The sequence below is a fragment of the Sciurus vulgaris genome (assembly GCF_902686455.1).
Source record: "Sciurus vulgaris genome assembly, chromosome: 1".
In the NCBI taxonomy this organism is placed as follows: Eukaryota; Metazoa; Chordata; class Mammalia; order Rodentia; family Sciuridae; genus Sciurus; species Sciurus vulgaris.
In genome coordinates, this window is record NC_136461.1 from 162,284,110 (window position 1) to 162,309,555 (window position 25,446).

Consider the following 25,446-nt stretch of genomic DNA (forward strand, 5'->3'; position numbering starts at 1 on the left):
AATTAGAATGGCGATTATCAAGAACACAAGCAACAATAGGTGTTGGTGAGGATGTGGGGATAAAGGTACACTCATACATTGCTGGTGGGGTTGCAAATTAGTGCAGCCACTCTGGAAAGCAATATGGAGATTCCTCAGAAAGCTTGGAATGGAACCACCATTTGACCCAGCTGTCCCACTCCTTGGCCTATACCCAAAGGACTTAAAATCAGCATACTACAGAGATACAGCCACATCAATGTTCATAGCTGCTCAATTCACTATAGCCAGATTGTGGAACCAACCTAGATGGATAAAGAAACTGTGGCATATATATACAATGGAATATTATTCCACTATGAAGAATGATAAAATCATGGCATTTGCAGGCAAATGGATGAAATTGGAAAATATCATGCTAAGTGAGATAAGCCAATCTCAAAAAACTAAAGGACAAATGATCTCGCTGATAAGTGGATGAGGACATATAAGGGGGGGGTAGGAGGTGTTAGTGTTAGGGTTAGGGTTAGGTTTAGGGTTAGGGATAAGGAGGGTGGTAAGAATGGAGAAAGGAAGGACTGTATAGAGGGAAAGGAGGGGTGGGAGTGGTGGGGGGGAGGGAAAAATAACAGAATGAATCAAACAATATTGCCCTATGTAAATTTATGATTATCAATTAAAAAAAATTGAAAAAAAAGTATATGTGGAACACATACATAATGGAATATTACTTATGCTTTTATCCCTTAATATGAATATATTTAAATTGCTGTTTTCACAGAAGAGATGTATACCCCAAGTTGTTATTATATTAAACATATTTCTTCAAAAAAAAAAATGGAACATCCCACTACCCTTACTTAAGTCAAATTCACTGAAAGTATTTGAGATGGGTGAGAGGAAGTGATTGGATTTTCTGCTACTAGTGTAACATCTATGTGAAGAGTTATAGTGTTACTCCTAATGATGAAAACACATTTCACAGGATTCCAACTTTAAAATTAAATCCTTATAATTTCAAAATTTGAAACTCAATTCAAAATGAATTAAGTTTTAAGGGACTTGGTCATACGGTCCCATTAATGAAAACTAACAATGGTAATCTATAATATCTGAACTTAAGGAATAAAGATTTCATGGATAAAAAGGAATATATGAAAATGTCTGGGCATGCCGAAGAGTAAGGATTCTTTGTAGGACAACCCCCCTTTTACTTCCTATCCCCCTCCTTTATTATTCCAAACAGCCACACTGGATTCAACATATGAATTTTGGCATGTACAAACTATGGGCACATCAAGTCCATAAAAAATACATCTTTGCATCTTGTTTTTAATATTAGATAGAATTCATATCTTTCTTTTCCTCTTTAAAATACTTTTTATCTGCATCTTCTTAACAAATGCATGTATTCCATCCTCCCTATTATTAGTCCACATACTGAATTTTTACTAGGCCAACATTTTTTTTTTTTTTTGCTCTGCATTGTTTTTGATATTACAACAAAGATGTGGCCTGTGTTTGAGTAGAAATTACAACAATTGAATGAAAATTTAAGTAACATTTACTTCAGAATGGTTGGGAAGATTGGGATAATGGAGGAAGTGCTTGTAAATTTTGTGCTATCTACATGCAAAACAGTGCTACTGTACTTTTTAGTAAATGCTTATTGACAATTTTGAACACTTAAAGACAGATGCCTCTGATCTATAGGTGAATTAAGTAATAATATTTCTTCACTGTCTTGGGCTAGATACTTTTTTAGGAACTTAGAATATAACAAGTAATAAGATGTCCTCAAAAAGTTTAGGCAAGATGATGTGCTTCAAACTGCCTTTTAGGATTGCACATGATTGTCTTGCTCCACAGGGATCTTCAGAGAAGAGTGGATCTGTTCAACTAGGTCTAAGTTTCTGAAGATGAACACTATAATCTGTTCTCATCATTTCAGAGTAGATACCCTCCCAGAGAACAAGCTGATGTTCTGCACTTTCCTTTAGCCCTTTTTTGGTATCTGACTTGGTTCTTTGGGTGTCAGTCAGCTGGTTTCTTTGTTTGTTTCCTTCAATACTAGCATTTACTCTAGGCCTTATCTGGTTTTTGTTCTGCCTGGCCTCAGTTGGGTGTTTTTGTCTGATAACTGATTGACTTTAATTAACAACTAAGTTTTCTCTGACTTATGCCACAACTGACTTTTACAACTCTATCCTACCCCAATCATCCCAGGGATTGACCCTTGTTACTAATCTTTAAGTAATGAGAGGATTGCCCATTTACTATCACTTTTTCTGTAGGGGTACTTAAGTCAACAGTTTTTTAATTCTTGGCATAAAGTGTCAGATCACCCGTAGGACAATTGAAAGTGTGGAGTAATACACATTCATGTATTTAGGAGGAGGTAATGATGGTTTACTGAATTCTTAATCACAACTTGATTTTCCCCATTGTTACTGTTTGAGTGTGGAATGCCCCTTGCAAAGTTCATCTTCTAAAAGAATGATCCCCTATGCAGCAAGGGTCAGAGGTTGGGATTTTAGACAATCAGAGTTCTGACCTCCTCAGTGGACTAATACATTTGCTGGACTAATATATGGATAGCTGAATACACTAACTAGATGGTGACTATAGGCAGATGGGGTGTAGTTAGAAGACATAGGTCACTGGGGCTGTGCCCTTGAGGACTATATCTTGTGTCTGGCTCCTTGCCTGTGCAGGCATGCACTCCCTTTTTCTTTCTCTGTTTCCCAACTCTCATGAGTTGAGTAACTTTCCTCTGTCATACCCTTCTTCCATACTGCTTCTGCAATGGAAACCTGTGAACATGTACTGAACCTTTGAAACCCAGGACCAAAATAAACTTTTCCTCTTCTAAGTTGTCAAATATTTTGGTCACAACAATGTGAAGTTGGTTAACACAGAAACTAGTAACAAGAAATGGGGACACTTCAGTGATTAACATGATTATGTGGTTTAGAAGTCTGTGGAATTGATTTGTGGGAGGAATTCAGAAAGATTCATTTGGAGAAGCCTTAGAATATTGTAAGCATGATCAATGGCAATTCTGGCAGAAGCTCAGAAGACAGGTATGCCAATAGGAATGTAGACAGTAAAGACTGTGATCGTGAGGTTTCAGAGGGGAATGAGGACTCTATTGGGAATTGGACTAGAGGTAATTCATGTTACATTTTGGCAAATAACTTGTCTACCTTTAGTTCATGTCCTCAGACTTTCTATGAGTCTGATTTTAAAAGTGATGGACTAATTTATCTGGTGGAGGAAATTTCTAGGCAGCACAACATTCAGGAGGTGACATGGTACTTCTGGCAACTTCTAGGAGGTTTACTTTGAGACTCAATAGCAAAAAGCAGAAAGGGATGACTTGAAAATTTTGCAGTTTGGCCACAGAAACATGCATAAAATTGGGGCCATGCAAGGTGTGATTTCTGAAGAAATTACTGACACAAATTACTGAGATAGTAGGAAAGATGCCTTGAGGGCATAACAGGAATCAGCAAGACCATACTTGTCTCAGGTTCAAGGGTGTTACAGTGAAAACTCTTTTGAGAAAAGACCATGGGGTCAGCCTGTTTGCACAGGGCTGCCTAGAAAGTTGTTTTCCTAGGATTTCACCATGCATGGTTGCCCAGTCACTCAAAGGCTGCAGTAGCTATGTTCCAAGGGGACTGACTACTGCTTGAGCTGTTGGCTGCCTTTGACATTATCTATTTGGTGCTGGTTCTGCCGGAATGCAGGATGGTCACCAATTAGGAGGTCACCCAGGCTGTGCTGAAATTTCCAAGGAACGTCTGGGAGGCCAGACCAAGTGCAGCAGAGCTGGAATTCCTATGAGCAGCCCCAGATAGGATATGATGTGTAAAACTGTGTGAGTGAAGTTGAAGCTGCAGTGGAGATTCCCAGGATTAAGAGATGCCCGTAATGTGGAATACCTCTGAGGAAAGCTGCTGACTGTAGACAGAATTGGCCGAAGACAGAGGCTATTTACTGGACTAATCCACTGATAGATGAATGAGCTACTGGGTGATGGTGAAGACAGGTAGGGCATGGCTGGAGGATATAGGCCACTGCGGCTATATCTTTGGGGACTATATCTTGTCCCCAGGTCCTTAAATCTTCTCTGCTTCCTGGCTCCCATAATCTGAACAGGTCTCCAACATCACTCTTTCCACAATGTTTCTGGAATAGAGTCAGGTGAACATGGACTGAATCTCTGAAACCTTGAACCAAAATAAGCCTTTCCTCTCCTAAGTTGTTCTTATCAGGTACTTTGGTCACAACAATGAAAACTGATTAACACAACCATTTTGCAGTTCAAAAGGTAGGTAAATATTATAACTTAAAAATGAACAAGTATTAACAGGAAGCAATGCTGTTCATGAGAAAGAGTAACACTATATCGCTTTTATTCATTTATATTGTCTTGAAAATTTAGATGTTTATTTGTGTTTTCCTATATTTTTATTAACCTATGAAAGCAATCATATAATAATTGGCATGAGAAATACTTCCACTATCAGATTCTTTGGGGACATGCCTAACCATTCCTGAAAAATTTTAACCCTATTAAATTTATTCTAGAATAATAGTGGAATATGTAAGAAATGTTGTATAGAATAGAAGGTAGGTTGATTCACCTTCTAGGATCAGAATTGGACCTTGCAAACCCTGTTTAAGACACAACCAAAATAAGAGTGCCCAAATACTTAAAGTGAAGGGTATAAGTGGTACCTATCACTTTCTTGGATATTTTACTTTATTTTAAAATTAGTAATAGTATCAAAAAATAAAATATTTTTCAATATTCTATTATATAACAGCTCAGTAATCATGTCAGTGTGTGAATCTACCTCATTTGACTTGGCATGTAAGTACACATGTACTTGGTTTTGATAATTTCGCTTCTCAGGATTTGTATTTTTCGCCTTTGGATAGCTTAAATTTGAAATTAGGCTTTTCTTAGTTCTTAAGTCTGAAGCTATATTAATGCCAAAAAGCACTGCTGTACTTCTTAAATCAGTTGGTCATAGTGACAGTTCTACAACCTTTCAGTCCTATGAAATAATCTCTCTTATAAGTATGTATTAGTTGGATTCTTAGTTGTTTCAGATATGCTTTCTGATATTTTCAACTCATTCTAAATTTTGCTGTTACTGGAGTCAGTACAATTCAGACAATTCACTAAAAGGGCAAATGCCCTTAGGAAAAGAAAATAATACAACGACTTCTCTTTGATGAGAGCTCAAATTCAAGGGCTGAAGTTTATCAGCAGCTTTTTGTTTCTTAAGTTTTGATGAATAGAAGGATATGGCTGGAAAGTAACAGCAACTCCAGACAGATTTGACAGTTTACCAGGAGACTGCAGAATGACTTTGATGCTTTTGAAAATATAGCTAAGAACAGACATCTCAACTAGGGTCATCATCAGTCAACTGTTCAGTTTGACAGTCTCTTTCAATATTTTGTCACGACAGTATTGGAGTATTTTTTTTCTTTGAAGATTTTTTTTTTTTTTTTTTTTTTTTTACATTTTCCCCAGAGTACCTGCTTTTAAAACTTAAATATATATGCCATTCTAAATGTGGGATGCAAAACATGTTTTAGACTTGTTTTCAGTCCAATAAGAGTAATTTAATATGGTAAGTTTAACACTGAGATACTCTGTAAGGTTTTCAAATGATTCATGTACTCAATATATTCTTAGCAAAACTGATACTAATACTAGTCCACTTATTTTCTCCTTGCTAAGTAGCTTTCTCAAAATACTTGTGGCCATCATCATCATATCATGTGTCAAGTACACATGTAACTGTATGCAGAATTTAAAAAAAATTTGGTTTTGCAGTATTGATTATTGAATTCAGAGGAATTCTTGTACCACTGAGCCACATCCCCAACCCTTTTATTTTTATTTTGAGGCAGGTTTCATTAAGTTGCCCAAATTGGCCTTGAATATTTGATCCTCCTATAGTCACTAGGATTACACACATGCACCACAATGTACAGCATTTTATGTATAAATTTTTTTTATCATTTTCTTTTTGTTATTTTTAAATTTGCTTTAGTTATACATGCTAGTAGAATGTACTATGATACACCATACATAAATGGAGTATAATTTCTAATTTTTCTGGTTGTACATGATGTATAATCCTACTGGTGGTGTAGTCAGATATGTAAATAGGGTAATAATGTCTGATTCAGTCTACTGTCCTACCTACCCCTAACCACTCCCCTCCCTCCCTTCACTCCCCTCTACCTAATCAAGTAACTATTCTTCCCTAGCCCTCTTGCTCTTATTGTGAGTTAGCATCTGCATATTAGAGAAAACATTTGAGAGCAAGTGACTTCTTTTTTTTTTAGCTGCTGATGACCTAAGAAAAATATTTTTGTAGGTTATTTACTGCATTTGCATTGCAAGAGGATAATATATTTTTACTTTTGGTGCTGAGGTTGAACCCTACCATAAGATAATATTAATGAGTGCCAAATATCTCTCTCCATTCTGCTGTGAACCAACAGCATGGCTAAGAGGAAGACAGCATGTTTTTGGCACATAGTTCATTTTAACTGTCCAAGGAAGACATACATTCAGGTTACTCTGTAACTCTAGTTATTATAACTTGAAATCTCATAATGCTAGTTACCAGCTAGAAAGATATAGTAGGTAATTATTTAATTCAGTTGAATTTGTTAAGAAGCACCCAATGCAAAAATTATATTGGGATGAAAAGACTTAATAAAATTATCAATTGTCAAAAGTAAAATTAGCTATTGATCAAGAAACAACACATTTATATGAATGTATACATTACAATGAAAATTATTAGTAACTAATAACTTAAAAATAAAAAAATAAAAAAACTAATAACTTAAAAATAAAACCTGCAATGTAGTACTTTAATAATTCTAGGAAATCAACATGGTATGTTCAAAACATACAATAATAGTAATGCTTTGAAAAAATAGATTTTATCAAGTGTAATGAAATACAACAAGGGTCTGGTGAGATTTGGGGACACATATGCAGACATTCTTCTCAACCTGCAATTGACAACTTGGGATGATGTATCATATATCATACACATACATGATATTTATATGTACTATGTCCATACACATGGACATATCAATCAACTTGGACAGTGGCTGTACTAGGAAGGGTGTGCTCTTGGAGGTCAGCTTTCTCTGAGCCTAAGCCTGATCTGAAGCAACACATGTTCCCTGGAAGGAGGCTCTGTCAGTTCTTCTGCATGGCCACACACACAGTGTTAATTAACTAGTTTAGCTCATAGTCTTGGACAATATGAATGAGAAGAAATCAGAAGAGAAGAGCTACCACTTTAACAGATACTAGAAAACAACAACTGAAATTTCTCTTTAAATACGAAAATCAGAAAAAATCTTCTCAAATTGTAAAATAAGTCCATTTAATAGATTCTGACAGTGTTATATGACTTTCTAGCTTCCTAAAGCACTATTATAGCACTCTAGTATAATAATTGATGTTCTTGGCAGTAATACTGAATTACTAAGCCAAAAACATATTCAGAAACTACTCTTAATATTTTAGAAAAACTTCTATCTAAACAGGTGAAAACCTGAAAGTATTTTGGTGCTTTAAAGTTTAAGTTCAAGTATTTAGAAAAAAGAATTCCATTTTGGGGGTATTTTTTTCTCCATATGATATTGTTTTCTCCATATGATATTATTTTCTGATCAAGATGTGGACTAGGTTGTGGTGCACAGAATCAGTGGATAAACATCCCAAGCCATGTCCTTAAGAAGGTGAATAAAGACAGAGCTGGAGAATCTAGAAGTGAGCTACTTACAAAAGGGACCAAATTGAGGGTGAGAGTCAACTTGGTGGCAGAGAAAGAGAGAGACAGTGAGATATTATGGACAAGGATTTTCATAGCCCACACCTATCAGGGAAACCTGAAGGAATTTGCAAGGCAGAGGAAAGGTTTTCATAGGAGCTTCTAATGAAGTTTGTAATACCAACCTGGCATAAAACATAGAATATGTTAAAAAGTAATTGAGTAAGATTGTATTTTGAATTTTGCTATGAAAAGAAGCAAGGATAGCATATTAGTTTCCTAGGGCTACTTTAACAATGTTCCAAAAACCAGTCAACTTAAAATAAGAATTTATTATTTCTCAGTTCTGGGAGCCAGAAGTCTACAATTGAGTTGTCAGTAGGACTCGTCTAGGGGAGAGTCCTTCTTTACTTCTTCTAGTTTCTGGTGTTTGCTGACAATTCTTGGTATATCTTGGTATGTAGATATATCTTGGCCCAGGTCCTTTTCTCCCTGTCTTCCTTTGGTGAATGTCTGAATCCAAATCCCCCTTTTTATTTAAAAAAAATTAAAATTTTAAAAAAGTTTATTTATTTTTTATTTTTTAAAAGTATTATTCTTGCACACAGTTTGAAGAATGAAAATAGAGCCAAAAGGCTCATCACAAAACCGAATTTCCATACATATTGTGATTTCTGCTTCATTCCCCTCTGAGGACACCATTATCAACTCCTCCAATTTTCTTTTTTTAAAATATTTTTTATTTGTTGTTTTTAGATATACATGACCATAGGGTATATTTTGACATAATATACATACATGGAGCACAACCCATTCCAATTTTGGTCCATTCTTGTGGTTGTACATGATGTGGAGTTACACTTGGTCATTGATTCATATATGTGCATAGGAAAGTTATGTTCAACTCATTCTACTGTCTTATTTCCATATTTCCTCTTTTCCCTTCTTTCCCCTTTTCTAATTCATTGGACTTCTGTACTTCCCCTCTCTATCCTCTCTTGTTATGGGTTAGCATCCAAATATCAGAGAGAACACTTGGCCTTTGTTTTCTGGGACTGGCTTATTTCACTTAGCATGATAGTCTCCAGTTCCATCCGTTTACTGTCAAATGCTGTAATTTTATTTTTCTTTATGGCTGAGTAATATTCCATTGTGTATACATATTTTACAGTTTCTTTACCCATTTATCTATTGAAGGGCATCTAGATTGGTTCCACAATCTAGCTATTGTGAACTGAGTTGCTATAAACATTGGTGTGGCTATGTCACTGTAGTATACTGATTTTAAGTCCTCTGGGTATAAGCTGAGGAGTGGGATAGCTGGGTCAAATGGTGGTTCCATTCCATGTTTTCTAACAAATCCCTCTTTTTATAAGGACACTAGTTGTACTGGATTAGTCTTCCCTAAAGAACTTATTTTAACTTGAATATTTCTATAAAGACTCCATTTACAAAAAAGATAACATTCTGAGGCAGTGGCGAGTTAGGACTCAGAATACCTTTCTTGAAAGAGGTAGTTAAGTCCATAATAGGTAGATTCTCATAAGTCCTATTCTGTTTGCTTTGAAATTTGCATGGAGCTTTCGAAGATTTTGGTATTATGTTTTCTATCGCTCTTGAAATTTGAAGGCATGTTTTGTCTTTCAAAACATTCTTATTATTAGTTTACTAAGAACTTGGGAGAACTGTACTAAAGTTGGTATCCAGGTATTATTTTGAGCTGTGTTGTTGCTCTATTCTTTTGAATGTAACTTGGATGGTGATTTGGTAGTTTCCTTTAAAATGTTCAGGGAATGTGTTTAGGGAAAAAAATGGACATTGGATAATTTAAGATGAGCAATGAGTTGAGGAGGGGAATTCATATTGTGTCACTGTGTCAGCTTAAACCACTTATTCCATGTATCTTCCAGTGGTTTTGCTTTTCTGATCAGACCCTGACTGATACAGTTGAAAGAAGAAACAATTCAAACTCTGAAAAACATATAAACTTTTGAGGGACAATTTGATATATTGTGGAAAACAGATAAAGCATCTGAATTGATAGAACCCACAGCTGTATTTCAGCCCTATTTTTCTGAATAGTTATTTCTTTCTTACATTTGACCTAATACAGTCTCTGCTTTGCTTCAACTAAGCCATTTGTCACTGCCTATAAATCTGTTTGTTGCATGAACCGTGTAATAAAATCATCATTAACAAAAATTAATATTTTACCTCTTACAACTGGCATGTGATCTGTAGTTTGCTAACATAGATACATATGCATGCTTTTGTTCAAAGAAATTGTGTCTATTAGGTATAAAAATATAGTTTTAAACAACAGCAGTCACCAAAAGAAAAAGAAAAAGAAAATAACAAACAGAAAATATGACTGGTAACATATTTTCTTTCTGAACAATAAAATGTGACTAATAGTTCTCTGGAGAAAAAACTGCACAACAATGGATATTTACCTAAGCAACATTTTATACCAAAATAGCACAATGATTTATAATATTATAGGCCATTTCAGAAGTTGCTACAGGACACCTCGTGCAGATAGTGTACGATGTGGTGCAAATTATAGTGATTTGTGGAAGTGTAGAGTGGAAGACTAGAGCAATAAAGAAAGAAGAATAATGTCCTTCCTTGAATCATGGGGGAAAAGCACAGCTCAGCAATGTCTCCAGGCAACTTTGAATAGCATAGTGCATGGAAGTTTAAGTCTCTAAAATGTCAAACCTAAATGACAATGAGATTACATTAGTGAAAAAAAATCTGGATGAGAAGTGGCTTGGCTGATGGCATGAGAATGATACCATCTTAAAAGTCATTTATGGTACTAACTGGGAAGCATGCAAGGGATTGGATAAAAATAATATGCACTCATGAATAAGTGAGGGTAGGGACACCAACTGGAGACAGAATGTGGCCAGAAAAAGTCTTTGGGATCTGGGATTCAGTATGACTTCTTTACCAGTTCATTATATAACCTTCATCCACTAGTTCGGATGAAGTGATGGGTCCAGTTCTGCCCGCTACACTGGTGAACAGGCGGACATTCTGTTCTGTAAACAGAAGGCACTCAGTAGGCTCACTCCAAGGAGGAGGAAACACCCCATATGTTTTTTTGGCTCTCTGAATCATGACACATCTGTATCTTTCTTCTCTGGCCATATACTCCCATAAGCTACCAAGGAAGGGTGGGTAAGGAGTGGACAGGGTTGGACAAGAGCTCGTGTGCCATGAACACTTGAGTGGCATTTCTAAGGTGCTTCTCCAGGCAGTTGTGAACATGGTAAGGTGAATCTTTGAGAATGTCTAAGTCATAAAGAAAATAAAAGAGAGGAAGAAATAAGAGAGAAAGGGACATTCAATTTTCCCTTTAGGCCAGGAAGACAGGGTTCATGTCCTCCTGGGTATAAAGTGAATAGATACTTTACTTTTAAATTTAAATGAATTTTGAGCACCTGCAGAGGAAAATGTTGTGAATTCAAAGTAATGTATCTGGAGAAATGTTGAGGGAGGAAATAGACTGTGAATCTAAGGAATGCATGCCAGCCAGTATTCACAGCAGGCAAGAACAATCAGGCAATGCCTCTTTGTAAGAACACTTACTTGCTTAAAGAGGGGCTCTCTTCTAACAAGAGACATTGCCATTTAAAATAGGTCTGAGAAAATGATTGCTGAACACATTTGCCTTTGTCTGAACCAGTGCTGAACCAATAGACTGCAGAGTCAGTCCAAGTTTGAATCCTGAAGCTGTGTTTCAATGACTGGAAGGTCTGGGAAATTATTTAACATCACCAAGACTTTGCTTCCAAATTGACAAAATGGGAACAGTATCGGTTTCTGCCTCATAGACTTTTGCAAGGATTGAATTAGATAGGAGAGAATCCATGGAAATTACTTAGCTTGGCAAGTAGAATAAAGCCTACAGATGTTATTGGCTATTTGATTATTATTCTTGTGAGAATAGAAGTTCAAACAGAAAAGCTTTGAATCAGCCTCCTCTCCCCATGTTATGAGGTCAATTTTAATCAAATACACTCAGAGGTAGGTTATAAGTGGAGTACAAATGGGCTTGTGACTTCCATACTGAATTTTGAACAGACATTAAAATACTAAGATACTTCAGAATCTAGTAAAACGAATGGCTTAAAGTGCTACCCCAGTTAAAATTCTTTGTAATGTAAACATTTTGTACTCTTTATTTTGTTTAGGAAAAAGCCAGCTTCAATAAGGAGATTCCATCTGTTTGTGAGTGCCTATAAAGGGAAGGAATTTAAAGTCAGTAGGAGAAGATATTTTAAAAGTTTTGCTATATATTGAATTTTCTTCAAATAATTTTATCTGAAAGCCTGCCTGGGAATTGCTAATGCCATCAGTCTGACAAGGATTTTTGATCTCAGTGGTTTTTCATACTACATCATTGTTATAATGTTTAATTATTCCCTTGAATAGTTGATTTCATTTGAGATGTTGTTTTTCATTTACAATCATCTACAGTTGATAACATCTTGATCATTTTAAATAGCCATCCTCTGGTATTAGTATACTTTGCCTTTCCTGCTGAATATATATGTGTGTGTGTGTGTGTGTGTGTGTGTGTGTGTGTATTTTTAACAAAAAGAACTGGTACAAAGCATTATTTTGATACTGTTGGTTAAAACTACTAAGAGATATTTAAGAAAGAAAGAGTTTATTTGTATGCTTTCAGAAAACATTTGTCTGGTCTTATATCTTTTGAGAAATATTGCCAGTTTTAAAAATCACATTGGATCTCGCTTTATCTTTGTGGGGATTTATACATCAAAACAACATTCTTATTTATATGTCAGATCTCAAAATTTTATAAGTACTTTCTGAAGAACACAGAGAAAATGATTGTTGGGATTCATAAATAAAATTCAGTTTAATTATCTTGAGGAATGGGAGATGAATTGGTATCCTAAATCTTTTCTTTTTCTACCCCACTCAGTTTTTCATGAACTCTCAAAGATCTACTTTCAGTCTGTTCCCTTACAGTGCTATAGTTTAAAAGTAAGACTTCCTCTGATCTTCTCAAGTTAATTACCTGTGTATACCTCAGTTTTCTCATTTGTAAAATAGGGCTAATAAATTGTGCAAACCTCATAGTGTTGGGAGGGATAAATTGGTGTGGAGTATCTAAATTTATATCTTTTGAAAAAAGGATGCCCCCAAAGACTTGCTAAATCATCATCATCATCATCATCATCATCATCATCATCATCATCAACCTATCTTTGGTCTCTATTTTAGTTCTTGTAGCTGCATCTACTCCAGCACAGAATGCAGAATCCTGGGAATCCTCAATCTTTTTCCTGTCCTCCATCACTCATCAACCATTTCCTCTTTTCCTGCTCTAATACCCTGCTTTAGTTCCAACCTTTCCCATTACTCTTCTGAAGAACTCATTCCCTCAACTAGTTCCCCTCATTCACTTTGTCTTCTTTAAACTATGCACCAGTCGGCATCCGGCTCCAAAACAGACCGGGTGATCACTTTCTAAGATCCAGGACAGGCATCACTTCCTTGTGCATGTAGAAGTCTCTCCATACTTAGGCATTTGTCTCCAATCTGCTTAACTTGGAATCTTGTAAATGCAGATAACTGAATGAATGAATCTCTGAATCTACCTCATGGACTCCTTATTAAGAAGATCAGACTACCATCTTCTAAATGTTCTTTCCATTCAGAGGAGAATTTCTACACTAAAATGCAGGATGCATCATTTCTTTTAAAGATAATTGCACATTTTAAACTAAGAAATCAATGTGAAAAAGGCAAACCTGGGCTAAAACTCTAGTTTTATAATATTCCAACTCTATAATGTTCATTTGCCGAACCTCACTTTTTTTTAACCTCTAAAATAGGATTATAATACCGACCTTCAAGATTATTGTGATTTCCAGATTATATGAAAATTTGAAATCGGTACTATTGGCAGAAGCCAACATGAATTCTTAATCAAGCAGACCCAGCATTTCAGCAAAAGTTAAAAGAAAGTACTACCAGGATATGCAAATTCTCAGATGAACTTCTGACATCTGAATTTGTGTCTCCTGGATCCTTCACATGATGATAATATATTTGTGAAATGCAGTTGAGTTTGTAATCACTGATTGTTACGGTTCAGATAAAAGTTCAATGCCAGGTTTGGAGGAGAAATGATTGGGTTATAGCTTTAAACTAATCAGTGAATTAATCCCTGTTGGGATTAACTGAGTGGTAACTGGAGGCAGGTGGGATGTGGCTGGAGGAAGTGGTTCGCTGACATATGTGTTTTGTATCTGGAGAGTGGAGTCTTTCTTTGCTTTCTGATCGTCATGTGAGCTGCTTCCCTCTGCCACACTCCTCTGCCACGTTGTTTTGCCTCACCTCAAGTCCCAAGAAGTTGAGCTGGCTGTCTATTATGGGCTGAGACCTCTGAAACTGTGAGCCCCCAGATAAACTTTTCCTCCTCTGTAATTGTTCTGGTGGGGTCTTTTAGTCACAGCAGCGAAAAAATTGACTACAACACTGATACATCCATTTACATCAATTGTTGATGAAGTCCTTAGCCAAGAGTAACTGGTATATTTTCTCTATCCTGGTTATTATTTTTTGTTCTTGTCTCCTGGTTTCTGAGTCAAGTGCTGATCTGTTCTATTGTGTGAGGCTAGTCATCATCTCATTCTGATGTGTGCCAGTCCTTGATATGGTGGCCACTTTCTTATATCATAGTTTGATGTTCTCATTATACAGAGAGGAAAGCAACTGGAATATTTGGGGTATGTTTATTATGTGTCAAACATGTCTTAAGTATTTTGCATGTTTTATGTAATTTGATCTTTATACTACTAGTCATAATAAAGTACTTGCTTTACTGATATTATTTACAATCCTTTCAATAACCTTGTGAAATTATTCTCTAATTTTATAAAAAAATAAACAGAGACTTCATTAGTTTAAATAACTTAGCCAAGGGACCACAGTTGGGAGATGTTCTAGACGATTTTGCACATAGCTTCAAAGCTGGTCTTCTCTATTCCATACTCTATTCTCTTCCACTCTACATAGCCAGTATTGCAAGTACTCTAAAGCACTTTCAAAGTATGAAGACTTTCTGTTTTAATATCTCAGATTTTTATCTGATATAAGTTTGTATTTTTATGGTTAAGCCCATTTGAAATTTCATGGTTTTATTGAAAGCAAGGACATCAAAAATTTAATTAGCCTTGCATGTGATTATGCTCTGAAAAATTTTTTCTTCAAGCACTTTCTGAATGCAAATGGCTTCTCTATGTAACCTAAGAGTGAAGTTTGTCCCTTACTAGAACTTCCCTGAAGCAAACTTTAATTGTGATCTTTGGATGCCCTTTAAAACTTAAATCTAACTTAAGTGTATTTCTTTTGAAGAATCTATACTTATAGAGGATGGAAGGGATTAATTATATCTTACATTGGGAAAATTCCTAAAACTCCTCTCTAAATAATTTCTAATTTCTCCTAAGTTCCTGTCTCTTTTGTAACTTCCCACTTTTTCTCTGGCTCTCTTACCCTGATCTTTTCTTGTCTATTTGAATTTCTCAAGATTTACTTCAGCAATAATAATATTAGTAGTATAATAAAAATTAGAATTGATGATTCAAAAGCTAGGCACTATGCATAGGATCTTTATTTCTACCATTTTATTTAATCTTAATGACATTTGTATGAGGTATTATTATTACTCCTATTGAATGGAGTAGATAAAGACTAAGGTAGATTAAGTGACATACCTATGATAATTTTACAAATACATATTTGAGAAGGGATTAGAATTACAAGGAATACCCGGGCATTGACAATCAAAAAAGTTTAATACATCTTTCTATCAAAGAGAAATAATGATTATGTTATTGTTATTAGAATGAATTTTAAAAGATTCAGAATACATTTCAAGGACTAATCAAGAACATTTCAGGAAGTTGAATTTTTGAACTGATGGATTTTTTTCTAGACATATACATAGAGATATTAGCAGATGCACACACAAAACCATGAAGATTACCCAGACTTGGAAAAAAATTAAGCTATTTTTGTATATCTTTATGTTTCCTTCTTAATATTCTTGTTGACTTGCATTTTTACCTCATATTTCTTTTTCAAAAATTGCTTTCAAGTAAGGTTTAGTTTAATGTGGAATTAATATATGGAATACAGAAAAGAATATGTGAACATATGGAAAAGAAGGAAAAATTTTGAGACAATAAATAAAACTAACTGTTGGTTGAAATCAGAGGTGAAATTGGTATAATTTAGGGTCTTAAAAATTTTCTTTCTTACAATTCATTTGATCAGAACTACTTGTCAAAGGCAAAACAAAACAAAACAAAACAAATAACCAACAAAAAAAACCAAAACACAAGCCAATCACACATGTACTTTAATATCTAGGAAAAGTGCAGGGAGACTTTAATAATAATGCTTATAAAGAGGTTCTCAGTACTTTGAGATTCAAATGTGAGAGTGGGAATAGAATGATTCTGGGATACTCTGCTGAATGAAGGCATTAGGGATTATCAAAGTGGTGTTGGGATGGCAAGTTTTCATCCTGAGGTGCATCAGTGCAGTTGGAGGTAGCTGGCTAGTGTGTAAGAAATACAAGAAGAAAATGGATGAGATTCAACAAATTTGAGCCTACAGAGTCCAGAGTTTGTAGCACTGGGTTCTGGAAAAAAATATTCAATTGAAAAGTTATGCTGGAATAAGTTTACTTTGGCAGATTCCATTCAATAGGAACTGTTGCAAGGAAAACTTGTTACTTTTGTAATACAATGATTATTTTCAATTCTAGTTACTAATATTATCTACATCAACTTGGTTGATAAAGTTTAACATTCTGCTGGTCCAGGTCAGGTACGGGAGAACCACAGCCCTTTTGTATACAATTCATGACAGAACACTAGAAACATATTTTGAAAGACCTCTAAAGATGATACACCAAATCAAAAGATATATCGATTAGGATTCTACACTTTAGACTTTGTCATTAGCTTTACTTGTTGTGAAGCAGCAAAAAGTCACTGAAAACTACTCTCCAACAGAATATGGTTAAATAAAGCTGAGGTGAGTTTATTGATCTGTGATGAATAGAAGGGAGGTTTATTTGTGTAGCCATGAACAGCAGTATAAGTATCCTGTCCTGTTGCTGCTGCTACAAGAAGGGTTAGTCCCACTGTAGACATGGTGGCAGAAAAGGGCTTTGAACTGTGGAAGCAGCGGACTGAATTCTCTCCTCTAACCTGGTCTTGGGAGTTCTGTTGACTCTGCTGTATCTGCCTTGAGGATTGCACATTCCTTCTTCATTCCTCCCACTCTCTGTAGCTCACACTGTCCCTCTGATTCCATTGGACTGGAATATAATTTTCCTCATCTGAATTTTGCCCTTGGAAATGCTGCACCAATACTGTGTCAGAACCATGAGCAAGAAGATTCCGCAGAACTCAGCCTATCAGAGAGTATCTTGAGGGTTCTGCCTTATGATGCCCAAGGGAAAGAGTGATCCTTTACCTCCCAAGTAGCCTCTGCCTTTACCTCTCAAGATCAGCTGCCTTTGTCCATCAAGATGCCCTTGTCTTCTCTTCCAGCAGCTATTTTGTCTCACATGATCGCCATTGAAAATGTGTCTCCTCCTCCAGTTCGCAGTATACCAAGTGAGTGGGGACTAGTTGAAGGGTCTCATTCATTTGTCATTGTTTTCAATTGTTTTAGGGATTGATAGGAACATTGAGAAACTGACTGATGGCCTTATGGAACAGGAAGAACCTAAGTGTATAAATCCTGCTTTGCCCACTGGAAGCTATTTCAATTCAATTTTTTTTTTTTTTCCTTTGCAAAATGAGGATCTTTTTGAGCTCTTAGAACTTCAGAATCACTGAAATACTTTAAAAGGGTAGAGGAAACAAAGGCTCTGAGAGGTCACATGGCCCAGCAGATTTCTGTTTCTGGCAGATCTAGTCCTTATGCAGAGTTGATCTTACTGCCCCTTGAGGGATAATTAATTTTTAATTTTCACTAGGAGAAATCTCATTTTAATTTTAAAAGGGGAAAAAAGATAATTCCCATTATTCGGAATGGGAAATTTATTCCCATATCACTTTTGTTTTCTAGTCTTTGACTTAGTGTCATAAGAATTCTAGAAATAGAATTTACTAGTTTGAAGTTTATATAGTTAGCAGTATTTATTCTATGTAGTCCATCTAAACTCAGAATGTTTTCTCTAGATGGAAACAATTCTTACATCTGACCAGATCATAGATTTTATTTGAACACCAGCATATCAATTAGTAACATGTAATAGGTCTAGCCTCAACTAAGATTTAAAAATAAATTTTAGATAACAAAGGTAATACTCATGATCCTTTCTAATTTCACCAAAGCATTAACTCCAGTATTTTATTATTCATTGGGTATATCTATGGTTTTTTATTTTAATTTTATTTTATTCATTGTACACAAATAGGGTACATCATTTTGTTTCTATGGTTGTAAACGATGTAGATTCATACCATTTGTGTAATCATACATGTACATAGGGTAATGATGTCTGTCTCATTCCATCATTTTTCATATCCCCCTCCCTCTCATTTTCTTCTACATAAAGTACCTCCATTCTTCTCTCACTCCCTACTCCCCCACCCCCATTATATATTATCATCCACTTATCAGGGAAAACATTTGGCCTTTGGTTTTTGGAATCTGCTTATTTCACTTAGCATGATACTCTCCAATTCCATTCTTTTATCTGCAAGTGCCATAATATTATTCTTTATAGCTGAATAATATTCCATTGTGTATATATACCACAGTTTCTGTATCCATTCATCTGTTGAAGGGCATCTAGATTGGTTCCACAACCTACCTATTATGAATTGAGCTGCTATAAACATTGATGTGGCTGCGTTACTATAGTATGCTGATTTTAAGTCCTTTAGGTATAAGCTGAGGAGTGAGATAGCTGGGTCAAAAGGTGGGTCCATTCCATGTTTTCTGAGGATTCTCCACACTGCCTTCCAGAGTGGTTGCACCAATTTGCAACCAGCAATGTAAAAGTGTGCCTTTTCCCCCACATCCATACCAATGTCTATTATTATTTGTGTTCTTGAAAATAACCATTTTAATTGTTTGAAGTTAGAGTTAACTTCCAGATAAGTTTTTAAAAATTAATACTCAAAGGAGAATAAAAGGGGTGATCTCATGAAAATAGAAGTGAGACTAATTGAGAGTAGTAAGAGAACAATGAAGGGAGGAGGGAAAGGAATGGGGAGGCTCTGGGGAGTGAAATTGAGTGATTATATTATGTGCAGGTACAACCTGGTCACAGTGAATTCTAGTAGCATGTGTAATTATGATGCACCAATGACAATTAATTAATACAAATGATCAATGCTCATAATCTTAGGGAAAAAATATCACGGGTATGATTAATATCCTTTGAAGGGATATATTTACTTTAATAGTGTTAGACCCAGTTCTTAAAATTAGTCCTACATTTGTTAACTTATACATTTGTGGTATTATTGTAAAAGGTTTATGTGATTGAAGTATTGTATTTCTCTTCTAGTAGAAACAAAATTAAATGCAATTTTGCCAAAACCCACAGCTTCTGCTATCAAGTTTTATTGTGAAAAAGAAGAATAAGTCACCCCGCCCTGCTTTATCTTCTTCTTTTTCTTTTTTCTTCTCTTTCCTTCTTCTCTCTCTTTTTTTTCTTTTTAGCAGCCCAGGAAACTCAGTAGCTGGGAGTTAAAAGATCACATTAATTTAGTATCAATGGGATGAGATATGTGCTACCCTCTGCAGTGCCTCCCAAGGACACTTAACTTCTGTGAAGTGATTAAAAGATGAAAAATCAGCAGCAATTTAAATCTCAGAACTGAATAGAGCATAATGGAAAGCAGGAGAGCCCCCAGTTTTCTCCTTAGTGATTCCTACTTGGTGTTCTATGCCTGCAACATCTCTTTAGAGACAAGTCCTGCTTGCTTAATGGCTGTGTCTTTGTGCTAACTCTAGCAAGTCCACAGTTTCCCTGAGTGGACTCTGATTGTCCCTGCTCAAATAATGATCTATGGAAAACTGTGTGTGGTGGCCACTTTCAATATGTAGAATGACCGTACCTGAATTATACAGGAGATAAAAGTGGGAATGATTCAAAGTACAATAGGTTAAATAGGAATGTTTGTTTATATATCTAAAACAAAAAACAAAAATAGCCATTCTATATATCCTTGTTTACTTTGGATTTGGCCAGTTCAGTTAGATTTAGAGATACATACCCACATTCTCTATAAATATTTGTATGTGAATGACATTACTGAGTGCTTTCTACTGGCAGTGTATAAGACTTTGGCATGCTTTGTTGCTTTAATTATTTTTCACAAGAACCTCATGAGGTCTGTGGTAGGCAGGAGAATGGTCCCCAGTGAATTGTGTCCATGTGCTACTCAACAGAACCTGTGCATAGCCTGTTACAAGGCATGGGGAAGGTGATCCCACATGGAACTGAGGCAACCAACTCAGCTCATCTTGAGATGGGAAGAGAACCCTAGACTGTCCCAGTGCCCACTCTAATCATGAGGTGATTATCAATGAAAGAGGGAGACAGGGTGTCAGAGTCAGAAGGATGAGGTGTGAGACTGGAATGGCTACCGCTGGTTCTGAAGACTGAGTGAGATGTGAGCCAAGGAAGCACAAGGCATCCAGGCAACTTGAAGATGGAAAAAGCAAGGAGCTGAGTTCTCCCAGAGCGCCTCCAGAAGGTGCCCAGTCCTGCTGACAACTCAGAGTGAGTCCAGTGACTTGTTTCAGACTTTCCACCTCCAGAAGTAAAAGAAAATACATTGTTTTCTTTTTGTGTGTGTGTGGTATTGGGAGTTGAACTCAGGATGCTCTACCACTGAGCTATATCCCCAGACCTTTTCATTGTTTATTTTGAGACAGGGTCTCCCTAAATTGCCCACACTTGCCTCAAACTTGCCATCCTGCTGCCTCAGCCTCCTAGATTCCTGGCATTACAGGTGCATGCTGCTATGCCTGGTATATTTGTATTGCTTTAAAGCCACTAGGTTTCTGGTAATTTGTAACAGGAACAACTGAAGGCTGATAAAGCTCCATTTTATAGTTCAGGATAATGAAGCTTAGGTGTCTGTAAGGACCCACTGCCCTGAAATTCCTTGTCTATTTTATCAATTAAATGATGCATAGACAGTTAATTGCATTTTGTCATTTTATCTCCTCATGGGCTCTTGATTTAAAGGAGGCATCACATTACAACACATCTTCAAACATGACTCCACTGTTCTCATTGACTGTCAAATTCAGAGTCAGGGACTTCAGATAGATAAGCTTCTTGAACCAGCTTAGTGCTTGCAGTCCCTCCCCACCCCTTTGTACCTTTCAAGTCTTCTCCTTCTAAGGTCCTTTTGACTTCTGCCTCAGGATTTTTCACAGCCTGCTAACCCTGGGGAAGGGACACATATTATCAAAAGCAAGAGTCATACCACTTTTTATTGTGGGTGAGAATGATTTTTAAAACTTTACAGTTAACAAAGCATATAGTGGTTGTATTTCCTGGGTGAAATAGCATCTGATCAAAGTATATACATGATCCACTATTATTGTAAATTGATTTCCCAAAGAGACAGAAAAAAGAAAAAATATGTTCCCATTTTATAATTTCTAAAAATTATTAAAGGGATGCTGGAAGCTCTCCAGCACCATTTGCCTTATGATTAGGAGTACGGTCCAGTAAGCTACCTTTGCTTGGTGTAATATGCCGCACCTCTATTTCCTTCATACTTATTAGGCTTATCCTACCGAGAATGGGGGAGTTTTGAAATATGGTTTGCATTTGGCTACTGGTTGATCCGGGAAGAAGAATTTCTGTGCTTTTCCAGTAACAAAAGTGTTTTAAGTTCACAAAACATTTATAAGTATATTTTACTTCTTCCAACCTATGAGAATGTAGAAGGGGAAAAGTGTTCAAGATCAGAGACACTTGAAGGAATCTAGACACAGATAGTGCTCTTAAGTGAATGTTTTTCTTTGCTCTTTTTCATTTTATGGTGTATATTTACTGAAAGCCTAGAAATACTGTGTCATTGTTTGTAAGTCTTCAAGGGCATTTCCTGTAACTTGAGAGTTTTTTTTTTTTGGTTCTTTAGTAGCAAAAGATTAAAGGAGTTTCTATGTATGTATTTATTTGGAAAAGTAAATGTTGCCTCCATTTATAAAGTTTTAAACCATTCACATCCTTAGAGTGCAGGTAAAAAAAAAAAAAAAAAAAAAAGGGAAGGTTTGTCAATAGAGAAGAAAAATAGAGCAGCAGACCGTAATGTATAAAGAAACAAGGTTAAAAAAGAACAAGAATGGAAATGTCAAGAAGGAATTAAAGGTGAGAAAGATGATTGAATTTTGTGTGTTTCTGTTCTTATATGATCAATAATAGAAAATATGGAAAGACCCATCAGATGACTTGGAGAAGAAAGTATTGGAAGATTATTTCTCAACTTTATATTTCATGTAACAAGTCACTTTTTATTTTTAATACCAAGGAGAAAAAATTGTTGTTCCATTGGAAAAATCGAATCAAAATCAAAATCTCCAAAAGTTTCTTGTTTTCTTACCACTTTATAACTATCTCATTGTATCTCTACTTTTGTTAGAAATCTTGTGTGGCCTTTATAAATTATGGGAATTAAAACTTGAGCTGTTATGCCTGAGGGTTCAGGATGGAAGAAGGAATTGAAGTAAACTGCAGTGCAAATCAGATATGTCCACTAGGTGGCAGGCTAAGTCTCCCCCACTCTCAGGCTACTGCTTTGTCCTCTCTCAGAAATTAGAACTCTATTACTATTGCTACAGCATTATCAGTTCTTCAGCCATCTAGATAGGTCCTCCATCACCTTTATTGAACTTGTCTCTGTTTTTCCTTCCAACATACATTGTGAACAAGATTATTTGTCTAATCGAATGATTAAAAAATAAATATGATCTTAATTCTTCACTCAAAAGCTGTCAGGGTCCTGCTCTCCTCTAAAACTTAGATTACAATCCATTTCCCACAATCTGCATTTAACTTTTTCACGATTTGACTAAAATCAATCACTTGTGTCATTTTTTACACTACTATCCATGTGACTGTCCAATATGGCTAAAATGTTTTGATCAAATTTCCTTAAATCCATCTGTCAATACTGATTAGGGATATCCGGGGAAATTCCTAAGTTTAATTAAACATTCAGATGGCCACTCTTGACACACATGCTCAGAGAAATGTAGGATAGAATTGCAGCCTTTCAGCACAGCAGTGTCTGGAATTTTTCTCCAGTGATTGTCTCTATGGCTGTGGAGAGAGCTAACAAAGTCTTTTCTGATCTCCTAGGTGGTAGTTGAAGTTCAAGGTAATGAGAGATACATAGGGCAGATGCTGAACTACCCAAGCTTTAGAAGCCTCATGAGTTAATATCTGTTATAAACATTCTATAAGAATTTTTCTGTTTTCAGATTTTCCTTTAAGGAACTTCTCAGTTACAGAGTCAAGGTACTCAGGGAAGTCCATTTTGATGGCTCCCCATCAGGCATTTGCAGGTCAATCATAGTTTCTCCTAGCCCAGATGCTAGGAGAAAATCACTAATCAGAGATTATTGATATTATAAGGCGTGTTGCTTACCAATACAGTTGACCCTTCATTAATGTAGTCTCTAGGAAACAGAGTGGAGATTTATGCTGAAGGGAAAATTATTCCTTAAATTCTATCCAATCCTCACCATACTCTCTTGACTTAGGTCCCTGTTCCTGTCTTTTTGGATTCCTTCAATCTTCTTCTATTTCTATCATTTCCAGTTCTTGAAAGTTCTCAACTATTTTGTCTCCACAAAGATTCTCCTGACCTCTCCAGGATGAAGTAAATCTCTTTTGTATCTCTGAACTCTTCTTTTTTGTACCCCTTCCCATTGTACTTAATACTTTCAATCTTATAGTCGATACCTTAGATACCTTCTCACCCCTAATAAGGATGTTTCATGGTTTTCCTAAACATGGATGAACCTGGAGAATGTTTATGCTAAGTGAAATAAGCTAGGTGTAGTAGAACAAAAAAATGTCTATTTTACTTATATGTAGAATATAAAAATATCAGATTCATAAAAACTGAGAGTAGAATACAGGTCAGGCAAGGGATAGGTGGTGAAGAGAGGGGAGGTGCCAATCAAAAGCTACAACATTCCAGTTAAGCAGGAGGAATAAGGTTTTGAGATTCGTTACATAGCATGGTGACCACAGTTGGTAATAATATATTGCATATGTAAAAATTGTTAAAAGAACAGATTTTAAATATTCTTATAAAAAATGATAGGTAGGGTGAGGTAGTAGATATGTTAATTAGCTTGAGTTAAGTTTTCCAGCAGTATATCAAAATGCCACATGTATCAAAATCCCACAATGTACCACCAAATACATACAATTAATATTTTTCAAGTAAAAATAAAAATAGCAAATTATTTTTAAAATCATAAATAAAAATAAAAATAAGATTATACACATGTACATGTATACACACATGTGACTATGCATGGTAAACGTCTTCTCTTGCAACTGTCTTCTCAGTTGTTCATCCAGGAAGTGGGGTTTGCTCCAGAAGTAGCAACAGCAATTGAATCCTTTTGCAGTTTTCTCAATATTCCCAGAAATAGTCTCATTGTATGTACAAACTTCAACACCTCGGGCCAACTACTGGGGCCCTGTCTGTGGGAGTTAGTTCCCAGCTTCATAGACCTTTGTTCTGAATTTATAAAGTTTTAGTCATTCAGTCTCTTCTCTCTGGGTTTTTAATGAAAATCATGTCAGTAGTTCCTTCCTGGGTGATAATCGGTGCTCGATTTGTGTCTCTTCGGTCCTCTAATACCTGTCTAATAGTGTGTAGTATCAGTTTTCTCCATTAAAACAACTCCTGTGACTTGTTTCTTGACTGCTTGATCCTGACTGTTACAATGGGAATTTATTTCTGTTAAAATCAAACAAACATTCTATCCATAATTGTTTTGCATTGATAATAAGCAAGTGTAATAAGAGATCCACAAGACTGAAGGATGTGTACATTTAAAATTTTAATAAATATTGACAAATTTTCTCCCACAGGTGGTGTATTAATTTCTAGTCTCACCAACAGTATATTTAAGTATCTATTTCACAATATTTTCACTTAAGTTGTAAAATTTGTTTCTTTGGCAATAAATTAGATGAATAGTTTTATTGATATTTTAATTTTCATTTATGAATATTTAGAAATTTTTTCATGTTAATTGTCATCTATATTTATGTGACCTATCTGTTTATGTCTCTTGCACATTTATTGTAATTTATTTTCCCTTTATTTAAAAGAACTCTTTATGTACAAAATAAATCATTGCCTTTTTTCATGTATCTTAAAAATATTTTTTCTGTTTGCATTCTTCTATTATTATGATTTTTGTGTCACACAAAGAGTTTAGAATGTGTAGTTTTTTATTCCCTTTCCCTTCTTATCTCTTCCCAGTTTAAAGCTCTTGTGTCTCTTGATGGTCGGCACTCTCTTAGACCTGCAGTTGGACTCAAGGCACGAAGTCT

At 35.6% G+C, this 25,446-nt stretch overlaps 1 protein-coding gene across 1 annotated transcript in view; it reads left to right on the forward strand.

Moving 5' to 3' along the window:
• Positions 1-17,406: 17,406 nt before the first annotated feature.
• CNBD1 (cyclic nucleotide binding domain containing 1) overlaps positions 17,407-25,446 on the forward strand; it is a gene marked incomplete at both ends in the record, with an annotated part of 341,848 nt that continues 333,808 nt past the window's right edge. The window contains one exon of the mRNA XM_079146622.1: positions 17,407-17,494. Coding sequence (XP_079002748.1) covers positions 17,407-17,494 — 88 coding nt within the window. The remainder of the gene's footprint in view (positions 17,495-25,446) is intronic.